At 48.8% G+C, this 13,540-nt stretch overlaps 1 protein-coding gene across 1 annotated transcript in view; it reads left to right on the forward strand.

Annotated features, from left to right (window-relative positions):
• The first annotated feature begins 449 nt into the window (after window positions 1-449).
• Window positions 450-13,540, forward strand: part of LOC107120518 (cytochrome P450 2W1-like) — a 26,981-nt gene continuing 13,890 nt past the window's right edge. Inside the window, exons 1-4 of the mRNA XM_015423235.1 lie at window positions 450-644; window positions 6,111-6,273; window positions 8,264-8,413; window positions 9,193-9,350. Of these exons, the coding sequence (XP_015278721.1) occupies window positions 450-644; window positions 6,111-6,273; window positions 8,264-8,413; window positions 9,193-9,350 (666 nt within the window). The remainder of the gene's footprint in view (window positions 645-6,110; window positions 6,274-8,263; window positions 8,414-9,192; window positions 9,351-13,540) is intronic.

The following is a 13,540-nucleotide window of genomic DNA, read 5'->3' on the forward strand; positions in this document are numbered from 1 at the left end:
CAAACCTGGTTCTTCCAGATTGGAGTCCGCGCACTTAACCACTACACCAATTATTTACATTACTAGAAATCCAGGCGATTTGACTTAGAAAATGGTGCCTAGTGGAAAAGTTACTCCCCTTCCCAAACTGGCAGCCACCTCCCCACCAACGCCACCGTGCTGTGCAATCTGGCCCTGAGTTCAGATCCATGTCTAATCCCTTCCACCCGATTTTGCCCCCACATGCAGGGTCTGTAACCCGAAACCGCCCACTGGCTCAGCAATCAAACTTTACAAACTGCTTAGACCACATTCTCCAGAAGTGTTTAAAGAGGGTGGGGTGATCGCTTTTATTCAGGGCGTCTCGCACACCTTTGCGGCAATCGCAAAAAGGGAAATGGGAAGTGAGTGACGGGGCAAGTGCAGTGTGCCAGCTTCCCTCCCTACAACAACTCCCGTGCTCTCATGAAATGGCATTGCTGGCTTTAGTTCTCTCTTACCCGGTGTACATTGGCCTAGTGTGTGCGCTGATTGTTTTAGTTTCCTGTTTCGCAACGGGCTCTGGAAAATCGGCGTTTAAATTGCCACCTGGTCCCAAGCCTCTTCCTATCATTGGCAACCTGCATTTGCTGGATATTAAGCGGCAAGACAAATCCTTAATGAAGGTAGGACACAAAAAACGGTTTTGTGCAGTGAGATTAAACACACTGCTGTGCAAATTCAGTATGGATATTCTAATTTGTGTTTTTTTACCCCTCATTAACTTTGAATTGCGTTTCGGGGATATGTTTAAACCAACGCTCTGTTTTGCGTTAGATTGCAAATACGTTTCATTTACAGTTTGACAGGATGGTTATTTCTTTGATGTGTGATGCTGTTGTTTTATTACACATTTCATTCGCTCCCTCTGACTTTAAACAAGATTACTCCAGAATAAGTATACAGACTGCAGGGATGAATTTCTTTTTTTAAATTGGTCCCCCGCCCATTAATGTGCAATTATTTTTCCTCCCACGTAACGGTTAGCACGAAACACACTCTATACAGTACTTGTAAGATTTCAGTGTACTAATTTGACAGTTCCCCGTTCTTTAAAGACAAGGACAGTTTGCAAACAATTGACACTAGGAGAACATCTCCTACAGTTATTTCTTCCAGAATAATGAGGTGCGAGAAATTAAGATACTGTTTTGGACAAGGAATACACAGCTTTTATTATTTACTACATTCAGTTCTCTTTAAGTCGTTTTTTTCAAAAAAAGGTGCCGGCATGTCCACCACTTTGTGAATTATATTCAGGGGGGAATATGACTTTTTAATATATATTGGGGGGATTTAAATCCCCCCAATGTGTTTTTTTCAAGATTTCAGATTTTTCTGCAAACTTGGGGGAGGTCTCCCAAGCTTGCAGGAAAATCTGTGTGCTGTCAGTATGGCCCTCGTCTGTAGATTTAGATATCCACAGACAGGGCGACACTTGAGAAATAGATATATAAGGAGAAATAGATCTATAAAGAATTAAAAGACTGAAACATAGTTCTTCTTATACTTTTATATTGTGAACACACTGGTATAAATGCATTTATTTACATTACTAGAAATCCAGGCAACAAGTTTAAGGTGTAAGTGGCTCATATTCCATTTTCAGTGAGATGAACAGATAAGTGACAAAGATAAATCATTATGATTTCTGGCCGCAACCAAACTGCTACTCCCATCTCTTAAATCTATCCAGCTCCATCAGTTTAACAGACCACATTTCCTTGCCTGCGGGCCAGTGCAGAAGGCCGTAGGGTATGGTTGCCAACTCTGGGTTGGGAAATTCCTGGATATTTGGGGGTGGAGCCTGTGGAGGGCTGTGTTTGGGGAGGGGAGGGGCCTCACCAGGGTGTAACGCTCTAGCGCCCATCCTCCAAAGCAGGCATTTTCTCTAGGGGAACTGATCTCTCTAGTCTGGAAACCAGCTGTGAAAGTGGGTGATTTCCAGGCCCCACCTGGAGTTTGGCAACCCTATAAATTAGCAAGGGAGCAGGCGTAGGACTATGGAAATCTAAAACAAAGCATTGCAGCTGTTTCATTGGGGATGTAGTTCCTCCTCAAGAAACGACTGCTCTTTCACTAGTTGTGTTTCCCCAGGACTCAAAGCGGCCTGGAAAATGCCACGCACCGTTGTGGAATGCCGTCGGGAAGGTGTTGTCACTGGGGGAGAATGGCACGGGGGCAGTTGGTGTTTGTTTAAAGGGGGCACTCCCATGTCGCAAAGGCGCTTTCGAGCGCACACTGACTGCGCACACACAACAGTTTACTTCCACGGGAGGAAGTCAAGGGGTTGTGCCAAGACACTGCTTTCACTTTGGGGCCCCAGCCAGTCAGAATCCAGATGGTTCAACCTCTGCCCTTCGCTAGGGTGAGGGTCAGGCCATAGAGCCGGAAGATGCGTTTTGTATACGGGAGATTTCACACATGCTGAATAATGCACTTCCGATCAATTTACGAAGCACTTCAGTGATTGTCTGCCAGCGTGTTTTGCTACTTCACACCGTAAAACCCACTCGCTAAGTGCAGCATTCCACAATACCTGCTGAATTATGCAACTGGATTTTACTGTGTGAAACGGCAAAACCCGCCAACAAATGATCACTTAAAATGCACTGAAAAGCATTATCCAGTGTGTGTGAACGAAAACAGACTCTGTTGCTACAGTAGAAAAGAGCAGGGGTCATTTCCTGCAGGAGCGCACAGGAGCGGAGCTCCGGCAGTAAAGAGCTCAGGGGCGGGCGCATGCAACAAGCCCCACCCCCTGCTCCCAGCAGGCCTCAGTCAGAGCAAGAAGCAGCCAGGTAAGTTGCAGAGCCCCCCCCCCACGGCCCCACGGTCCAAAACAGTCCAGTGGCACCTTTAAGACCAAGTTTTTTTCAGGTACAAGCTCTCCCTCCTCTGTGAGGACAGATCTGCACGTCCGTCCCCCCCCCAGTAGCTATCAATCCAAAACAGTCCAGTGGAGCCTGAGCGGTGGGTGTTGACTTCTGACACACTTCCAGTGATGTCAGGGGGTGTGGCATATGCAAATAAGTTATGCTAATGAGTTATGCTAATGAGCTCCTGCACCTCTTTTTCTACAAAATGACCCCTGGAAAAGAGCGAGAGTCCAGGAGCACCTTAAAGACTAGCAAAAATTGAGGCAGGGGAGGAGCGTTCGTGAGTCAGTGCTCACTTCAGTTATCTGGATTGACTCAATCAAGGTATCTTCAGACATCTTCAGGTATCCGAAGAAGCTTGCAGTGACTCACGAAAGCGCCTACCTTGCCACATATTTAGCTAGTCTTTCAGGTGCTCCTGGACTCTTGGTCTTTTCTACTGCTACAGACAGACTACAATGGCTACCCGTCTTGATCTGTCTCCACTGCTTAGAGTCCAGTGGCACCTTGAAGACCAACAAAGGTTTATTCAAGGTATGAGCTTTCGTGTGCACGCACAAAAGCTCATACCTTGAATAAACCTTTGTTGGTCTTCAAGGTGCCACCGGACTCTAAATTTGTTCTCCTGCTTCAGACCAACACGGCTGACCCACCTGTTGCTACACCTTAAGTAGCACTGGAGCGCTCAAGAGGTCATGTAGCTTTCCTCAAAACACTGGAAACCATCAGCAAACCTACCCATTTCCCCTTTACAGCGGAACTGCATCATTCTTGGGGGGCAGGGGGAGAAAGGGGAATCTTTCTAACATGATTGCCAACCTCCAGGAGGGGCCTGGAGATCTCCCGGAATGACAACTGACCTCCAGATGACAGAGATCAACCCTCCAGGAGGAAACTCTCTGGCTCTCCTTCTCCCCAAACTCGACCTTCCCCAAATCTCCAGGAATTTCTTAATTTGGAGCTTGCAACCCTAATTAAGCAAACTCCGGAGCATGACGGAAGACAGGAGGGCCTGGTGTGATGTGGTCCATGGGGTTGCGAAGAGTCGGACTTGACTGTGCGACTGAACCACAACAACTACAACCCTAATTAGAAATGTAATATCCCTCCACTGCCGTGGAGCCCACCCCGCAGTTGTCTGGAAACAGACAAAAGGAAATACTGCTTCATGCGAGTGTTCCCTCTAAACTTTGGAGTCTTGTGAGCAAAAATTCTACTTGGTGAGCTGCTGGCATTAAAGTTGTGAGCGAGCGATTTGGCTGCTGCATAAATTCGTTTGCTCTGGAGCCATTCTTCGTGAACTAAGACAAAAATGTGTGAGCCAGAGGCTAAAAAACTGTGAGCTAGCTCACACTAACTCAGCTTAGAAGGAACACTGCATGCAGCAGGGAGCTGGCTTGCAGGACTCACTGCCACGGTGACATTTTTTTTAGTGTGTATGTCTTTCTTCTTCGTTGTCTGTTTTATGTATGTTTCTTCTTTTATTTTCTCAATAAAAGCTAAAATTCTACCCAAAAAAGAGAGAAAAAGCCAGCTGCTGGCACATCAAGAGCTCCTGTAGAAGCTCAGTTGTCACAGGCGAGGGACCGGGAACTCCATGCAGAAGAGGACTATAGTGTCCCACGGTTGCCAGCTCCAGAGTGGGAAATTCCTGGAGATCTGGGGGTACTGCCTAGGGAGGGCAGAGGGTGTGGGGGTGGGGAGGGAACTCTGTGGGGCAGGGTGCCATGGAGTCCACCTTCCAAAGCAGCCATTTTCTTCAGGGCAACTAAATCCCCATACTCTAGAGATCGGTTGTGATTCCAGGAGATCCACCTGGAGGTTGGCGACCCCGCCTCTTCCCTCAGGATTGCCAGTTTGCAAACCTCATTTTCTTATCTGCCTGCAGTCACACTTAAACGGGGCTTTTGAGAGAGAGAGAGAGAGAGAGAGAGAGAGAGAGAGAGAGAGAGAGAGAGAGAGGGGTGCCAGAGCTCTCAAGAGGGAAATGAAGCTTTCTATGTGTATACTGAAAACTCATTAGTTTTTAAACATTTTTAAAAGAATTTTGTTGCAGACGTTCTGGAACCCTGTTCCGGCCGGCATGCTCCCCCAGAAAAAAAGCCATGTATTTAAAGTTCATCACAGCCAAATGCAGATTCGTTGCACCGCCCTCACCATTGTCTTCCTTGCTTTCTTCTGCCCTGTTTATTTACATCCCGTTCTTCTTCCATCCTGGAACTCGAGCAGCCTCCATCGGGTTTCTGGTTGGCCTCATGTCCAGGCATGTATCAGACCCACACCTAGGGTTGCCCTCCAGATGGGGCCTGGAGACCTCCCAGAGTTACAACTGACCTCCAGAAACAGAGATTTATTTATTTATTTCAATTTATATCCCAGTTTGCCTGTGCAGCACTGGCTCAAGGCAGCCTACACAGCTAAAATGCAATAGAACTAATAAATACAGTACAAATTCACAATTAAAAGACAATTACATAAGGTGCTAATATATACAGATGGTGGCGACATACAGATATCTATACATGGTCCGATAAGAAAAGGCCATGTCCAGCGTAGTACTATGGGGCTGTGGCCTGTTCAATTTATGATGGTTCTTTTGCTCAATCTACGATGGCTCATTCATCAGTCGCGGCTCCTAATCGAAGGCCTGGTGGAAGAGCTCCGTTTTGCAGGTCCTGCAGGGCCCTGATGTCCTCTGGGAGCTCATTCCACCAGTGTGGAGCCGCCACTGAGAAGGCCCTGGCCCTGGTAGAGGCCAATTTGGTGTCTTTTGGGCTAGGGACAGTCAGATGATGTTGGGTCCCCAACCTCAGTGCTCTCTGGGGCACATATGGGGAAAGGCGGTCCCTCAGGTAGGCAGGCCCCCGACCATATAGGGCTTTAAAGGTCAAAACCAGCACCTTGAAACGGATCCGGTATGCTATTGGCAGCCCCCTTGGAAAAATGGCTGCTCTGGAGGCTGGACTCTATGTCATTATACCCTGTGGAGGTCCTCCCCCTCCACAAACCCCGCCCTCCCCAAGCTCCACCCCCAATTGTCCATGAATTTCCCAAACTGGAGTTGGCAACATTATCCACACCTGCTTAGCTTCAGCACAGGGCCTGCACCGGATTCCTTTCAGACCCTACGGTGGGACACGCCTCTCTGCAGTCTAATATGGAGTAATGGTATCTGTCCCACACAGCCTTTTCAGTGTCTGCCTTCCCTTCCAGTTCGCCAAGGAATATGGGCCCGTGTTCACCCTCCATTTTGGATTCCAGAAAGCCGTAGTCCTGACTGGTTATGAAGCAGTGAGGGATGCCCTGGTCAACTTCACAGAGGAGTTTGTGGACAGGCCGCCAATCCCCATCTTCGAAGAGATTCAGCACGGCAACGGTAAGGAGGACCTTGAATGACTCAGTTGCTGCTTCCAAACCTTGCAACAATGCAACATTTTCCTAGCTAGGCTGTTTTGCCAGGTGGAGCCCTAATTGTTTGGTGCATTTATTATTATTTTTTGCCATCAACTCACAGCTGGCTTATGGTGAACCTGTAGGGTTTTAAGGGCAAGAGAGGTCCAGAGGTGGTTTTGTTGGAAAATTTGGTAAAAATAGTTAAATATTCAGAGTTTGCAATGGATCTTTGTACACCGGAGAGGAGGCATTTTCTTTCTGTGTAAAAATCTATTTCTAAAGGGAAGGGTACATGGGAAATCTACAAAACAACAAACACTTAAGACTACATGCTTACAACAACAGACAGACCAGTTGGTAATGGAGATTCTTCTTTCTTCACCTAACAATGTCATGCTCTGGTGGAATTGGCACCAGTTTGCATTAGACACTGTCATGATCTGGGCTGTGCAAGCGAAGGCCTAGCAGGCCCAGGGAGCCTGAGTACCAGTGGGAGGAGGCCAGGCCTACAACTCCCAGAAGCCCCTGAGAGGTTTTGATGCCAATTTTAGCCAGTCACATTTAAAGGGGACTTATAACAAAAGAGCTGGTACAGAAGAAGAGCTGTTCTTTCTTCCAAGAGAGTAGAGCCAGAAGGAAGGCTGCTGCAGGGAAAAGACCCTCATCCTGAGAGGAAGGGGAGCAGATTGACGCCCGCTTGATACAGTGAGCTAGGGACAGTAAGCTTAGATGCGTTAGGGCATTTGGTTTCTTTTCCCCCCCACCCCTCACTGATATTGTTCTTGCACCTTGTTTGTTTCCCATATTGGGCTGACCTCCTGTAAAAATAAACTTTTTCCTTATTGTTTAGTTGGTAATGGAGATTCTTCTTTCTTCACCTAACAATGTCATGCTCTGGTGGAATTGGCACCAGTTTGCATTAGACACTGTCATGATCTGGGCTGTGCAAGCGAAGGCCTAGCAGGCCCAGGGAGCCTGAGTACCAGTGGGAGGAGGCCAGGCCTACAACTCCCAGAAGCCCCTGAGAGGTTTTGATGCCAATTTTAGCCAGTCACATTTAAAGGGGACTTATAACAAAAGAGCTGGTACAGAAGAAGAGCTGTTCTTTCTTCCAAGAGAGTAGAGCCAGAAGGAAGGCTGCTGCAGGGAAAAGACCCTCATCCTGAGAGGAAGGGGAGCAGATTGACGCCCGCTTGATACAGTGAGCTAGGGACAGTAAGCTTAGATGCGTTAGGGCATTTGGTTTCTTTTCCCCCCCACCCCTCACTGATATTGTTCTTGCACCTTGTTTGTTTCCCATATTGGGCTGACCTCCTGTAAAAATAAACTTTTTCCTTATTGTTTACTCTGCCTAGTCCTCACACCTATTATTTGGCCAAACAAGAGAGGTCTGAAGGTCTTGGGAGGGTGCTCTGAACCTTCTCAAGGGATCCTGAAACCAGAGTGGAGGCAGCATCAGGTGACACCCCACCTGAGCCATGACAGACACCGATTAAGCTACCCAGATTTGGGAAATGGGAACATGGCAGCCCTACAACCATTATCCTGTCCCCTATAAAAACTGGTGATCTGGGATGGAATATCTGGAATGTGGCCCAGAGGAAAACTCGCCATGGGGGAGGGACGTCCCTCCAAGCCCAGGGCTCCATCAGCAGGACAAAAGATCTTGCTTGCAGCCTAAAAAATCAAACCTTTAACATAACTCTTCCCTTGTCCAAACAAGTCAGATGAGGTAGCATCTCTGCTACTCTGGGTAGGGGCTGTGGCTCAGTGGAAGAGCCTCAGCTCTGCATGCAGAAGCCCCCAGGTTCAATCCCTGGCATCTCCAGTTAACAGGACGAGGTAGCAGGTAATGTGAAAGGCCTCTGCCTGAGGCCCTGGAGAGCCACTGCCAGTCTGAGTAGGCAATATTGACCTTGATGAGCTGATGCTCTGATTCAGTACAAGGTGGCTTCATGTGTTCCTGTGTACAGGTGTTTTCTTTTCTACGGGAGAGCTGTGGAGGACAACCCGAAGGTTCACGGTGGCCAGCATGCGCAATCTTGGAATGGGGAAGAAATGCCTTGAGGAACAAATTAATGAAGAAATCGGTTTCCTTATAGAGAGCATTAAAGCTTTTGAAGGTGAGTAGGGGGCAAGGTGAGTGGGGGTCCCAAGGTCTAGAGGCCTTCTGGAGAGATGTCAATGCCCCAATATTTTTAATTACAGGTTGCGCCCTCCAACTGCAACCCTCCTTGTTTCTCCTTGTTTCTACCTCATCCTGCCTCCAATGGGCTTATGAAAGAGCTAATAGAATTATGTCTTGCGTCTGCTAGGAATGTTATTGCATTTCACTGGAAATCTAAGAAGACACTGCAATTGAGCGATTGGTATCTGAAATTGTGGAACTTTTTTTTACAAGACAAAGTTTCCACTAGTATTCTTCGATCTGATATTACATTGGTTTCTGTCCATCATGTCTCCCTGCAGATTTAAACTGCAGGTTTTTATGCCGGATGTAAATAGATGTAATATTGAAACAACCACTAGAGGGAGCATAACACATGGGGAACAGAAACACCCCTCCCAAGCAATGGGAACATACAAACGAGGAAAAAGAAAGTGAGGGAAAGCCTGCAGTCTTCTTCACTCGCCAACTGTTGAATGCCATTACCCATTTTCTGCTGAAAACAGAAGTGAACATGAATGTGAATTCCAGTCAGTATTACTAGCTTTTATGTACTATGCTTTTAGTCATTGGAGAGGGCGCAGCAATGTCTGCTGGCCCCAAGACATAAAATTTCAAAGGGGCTCAGGGGAGAGAAGTTGGAAAGACTTGCAATGTCCGAGGATGGTTGGTTATGTCCCAGTTTTGCAAGTGGCTACTGGACGGATGTCAAGTTGCTCTGCCTTTTGGCTGCAGGTGAACCCTTTCGGCTCAGGACCTTCAACACCGCACCCACCAACATCACTTTTGCCATGTTGTTTGGAGAGAGGTTCGACTACAAGGATCCGGTCTTCCTCACACTGTTAAAACTGATCGACGAAGTGATGTGCCTTCTGGGATCACCCCTCCTGCACGTAAGCGAGGATTCTCCAATGTAGCTATTATTAATGACCTCTAGAACGTCGGATCGTTACTCGCCTTGCTCAGATCTTGCAAGCTGAAGTCCGCGGCTTCCTTGATTGAGCCAATCTATCTCAGGTTGGGTCTTCCTCTTTTCCAGCCGCCTTCAACTTATTGTCTTTTCCAGGGACCCTTGTCATCTAATAATGTGACCCCAAGTACGATCACCTCAGTTTAAGCATTTTACCTCCTAGGGAGACTTTAGGTTGCGGTCACATGCACCATTTGGTGAGGAGGGGAAGCGCCCCTATTTCCTCCAGAGGAATTTGACTCACAGTTGCGAGATCACACATCCCTTGGTGCCGCTGGCTCAGCCTGTCACTGTGTGATGAGACGCCACTGCAAGTGAACCAGGGTTTGGTTTTTTTGCCTTTTGTTTCCCATGTGCATAAACGAGGAATCGCACCTCCTCACTGAAGGTTCCCCATGGAGTATGCGGTTATGCGCATACTGCTAAATGAGGAAAAAATAATGACACCGAGTCAGGATGGAATGATCAGACCATCCTGAGTGCATTAGAGTGTGCTGGAGCAATCAGACAGGGGAAAGTCCGTCGGTGGCCCATCAGAACAAACAGGTTGCTTACCTGTACCTGGTGATCTTTGAGTGGTCATCTGTGCAGTCACACCCATGGGATTATGTGCCTGCGCTGATCTGTATCGGTGGTATGCAAAGCTCACAAAGGGACTTTCGCACCTCTCCTCCAGGCATGCGCGGGAACCCCACTGTGCATGCCCAAAGAGGAGGGGCATGGACATCCCGCCAGTTCCTTCTGACTGCTGTCATGTCAATAACCAGAGAAAAGTACTGAAGCGACAGCAGTGGGGAAGGATGGGCGGGTGGTGTGACTGCACAGATGACCACTAGAAGATCACCAGTTACAGGTAAGCAACCTGATTATCTTCTTTGTGGTCTCTGTGCATCACACCCATGGGAGATTGAAAAGCAGTGGCTCACCTGGAGGTGGGAGCTGTCACAAATTCAATGTTCTGCTGATGAAAGGACTAGATGACCAAGGTCCGCTCTGTGGTGTTCACGAACATCAACAGCGTAGTGCTTGATGAAGGTGTTCGGAGTAGACCATGTTGCGACCCCACAGATCGCTGACAGGGAAGCACCCTTCAAGAAGGCTGTAGACGCGGCCATGGATCTTGTAGAGTGCGCTCGTACAGGCACGGACAACGGGCGTTTAGCCAACTGGTAGCACAGTTTAATAGTCTCGACAATCCATTTGGAGAGACTTTGTGCTGAGATTTTAAGCCCTGCGGAATGACTGGAGTAGGAGACAAATAGATGATTGTCCCTCCTACTCGTCCTATTTAGGTAAAAGAGCAGTGCCCTCCGAACATCTAGAGTGTGGAGGAGTCGCTGTTGTCCATCTGGTTTAGGGAAGAAGTTAGGCAATAGGATCTCCGAGGTAAGGTGAAATTTGGAGACCACCTTAGGCAGAAAGGATATGTCAGAGACCAGTCTCACACCGTCCGGCAGGAACACAAGGAAAGGTGGGTCATGGCACAGAGCCACGAGTTCGCCCACCCTCCTGGCCGAGGTTATGGTGATGAGAAAGGACGTTTTCCATGCTGCATGCTTTAGCTTGCAAGTCACCATGGGCTCAGAGGGCCGCCCCATAAGATGGTGGAGCACCAGCGGTAGACCCCCCAAGGGTGAGCAGACTGGTGGATACAGGTGGAGGAGACCTTTCATAAACCTCTTTGTGACCGGGTGAGAAAAAACGGAAAAGCTGTCGAAGCCCGGGTGGTAGGCCGAAATAGCTGACAAATATACCTTGAGAGAGGAGTGCGAGAGCCCCTTCTGGCAGAGAGCAGTGAGAACAGAAAGTCTAAGACCTGGTCAATCCTGACAGAAGCCGGGGGATGTCAGTGGGGTGTATGGATAAGAAGCGGGCCCACTTCCCACTGTAGGAACGTTGCGTAGAATCTTTCCTGGCATTGAGTAGCACAGTGTTGATTCTGTCAGAGAAAGTTAAGTGTCCACGAGATAAGGTGTTAACTTGAGCTTGTACACCTTGTGGAATAGGAGGGCTCCTCCCTCTGCCAGGAGCAGATCTGGCACCTGTGGGAGGGGATAGCGCGCCTTGGCTAGCGAGAGGAGACTGGTGAACCAAGGTTGCCTTGGCCACCAGGGGGCGATCAGGATGCACCTCGTATGGACCCTCGTGAGTCTTTGGACCGTTCTCAGCAACAGAGGCAGAGGCGGGAACATATACAGGAAGTTGTTGTCCCATGGGTACAGGAGTCCGTCTCCCAAAGCCCTGGGATCCTGAGCCGCCCTGCAGCAAAATAGGGTGCACTTCGAGTTGTGCCTGGTGGCAAAGACGTCGACATGAGGCGTGCCCCACTTTTGAAACACGGGATGTAGGCAATGTTCCCTCTAAGCTGTGGAGTCTTGTGAGCCAAAATTCTACTTGGTGAGCTCCTGGCATTAAAGTGGTGAGCAAGCGATTTGGCTGCTGCATACATTAATTTGCTCTGGAGCCCTCCTTCCTGAGCAAAGACAAAAACGTGTGAGCCAGAGGCTCAAAAACTGTGAGCTAGCTCACCCTAACTCAGCTTAGAGGGAACACTGGACGTAGGTAGGTCCAGTTCAGCTTCCAGTCGTGACGCTGGGAGAGACCCCTTCTGAGCAGGTCTGCATGCACATTTGCCTTGCCAGTGATGTGTGAGGCAATGGGAAAGATGTGCAGAGGCATGCACCAGGCCCAAAGGTCCAGAGCCAGGAGGCAGAGACCGCGGGAGACCGTTCCACCCTGCCTGTTGATGTAACTGAGGGCCATCGTATTGTCGGTTAAGACAGTTACGCATTGTCCTGTGAGCAGAAGCTGGAAACATTGAAGGGCCAATTTTATTGCCAACCGTTCCAGAAAATTTATGTGTCTCCTTGAGGATACAGCATCCCACCTGTGACCTACGGAGAGGCCATTGAGGTGGGCTCCCCAGCCCCACAGTGAAGCATTGGTTGTGAGGGTGAGAGTAGGAGTGGGAGGACAGAATGGGATCCCCTCCGTCAGGTTGTCTGACTGCATCCACCACAGTAGGGAGTCACATACTTCTTGTGGCAGGAAAAAAGCAACAGATTGGGACATCCTTAGAGGCTTGAAGTGACGGATGAACCAAAGCTGGAGTGGTCGCATTTGCAACTTTGCAAAATGGAGGACTGCAGTTGTTGCTGCCATTAGGCCCAGGAGGCGTTGAATCTGACGAATGAGGAGGGCCTTGGAAGGGGCGACCAGAAGCCAATCGTCCATATATGGGAACACCGTCAGGCCACAGAGGCGGGGATGTGCCACAACAACTACCATCGTCGTGGTAAAGACCCTCGGGGCCATGCTGAGGCCAAATGGTAGACTCCTGTATTGGTAGTGGGTGCCACCTATCGTGAATCAGAGGTATTTGCGATGGGCGGGGTGGATAGTTAAATGGAAATAATAGGCATCCTCGAGGTCTAGGGTGGCCATCCAGCATCCCTGGGACAGGAGAGGCAGAATGACGGGAAGGGATGTCATTTTGAATTTTTGGTACCTTATAAAAGTGTTGAGGCCGTGAAGGTCTAAGATCGGCCTCTGCCCATCGTCCCTCTTGGGAACCACGAAGTATCGGGAATAAAAACCAAGTCCCTGGTGATCTAGAGGCACGGGCTCTATAGCACCCTTTGACAGAAGTGTGGTGACCTCCTCGAGGAGGAATGACAATGGGGTAGTGATGACAACTATAGGAAGAGGTGGGAGTTCCATGAATTCGATGGAATAGACCTTGGCTAAGATGGAAAGGACCCATTAGTTCGACGTAATGGTGGCCCAGGCCTGTTAAATATGGATGAAGGTGGGTAGGGTCGGGAGAGGTAGACATGCGGAAGTCAAAGGCCCTGCTTGCCCGGTTTGGATTGTTTCGGTCTGACAATCTGCTGTCCAGAGCCATATCTCTGTCTGGCCTGGTACTGCTGCCTATTCACAGATGGGGACCGACGTGGCCTGTAACCTTCATCCAGTGACAGCTTAGCGTATTGGTGTCTGGAGCTGTAATGAGACCATGAGTGAGGACGAAAAGGCTTCGAGGGGGCAGAGATCCCCAGTGACCTTGAGGCCTTAATGCTCTTATCCATTTCCTGGAGCGTCGAATCAGTGGAC

Source organism: Gekko japonicus, unplaced genomic scaffold (assembly GCF_001447785.1).
Source record: "Gekko japonicus isolate JY-2015 unplaced genomic scaffold, Gekko_japonicus_V1.1 scaffold869, whole genome shotgun sequence".
NCBI classification, from domain to species: Eukaryota; Metazoa; Chordata; class Lepidosauria; order Squamata; family Gekkonidae; genus Gekko; species Gekko japonicus.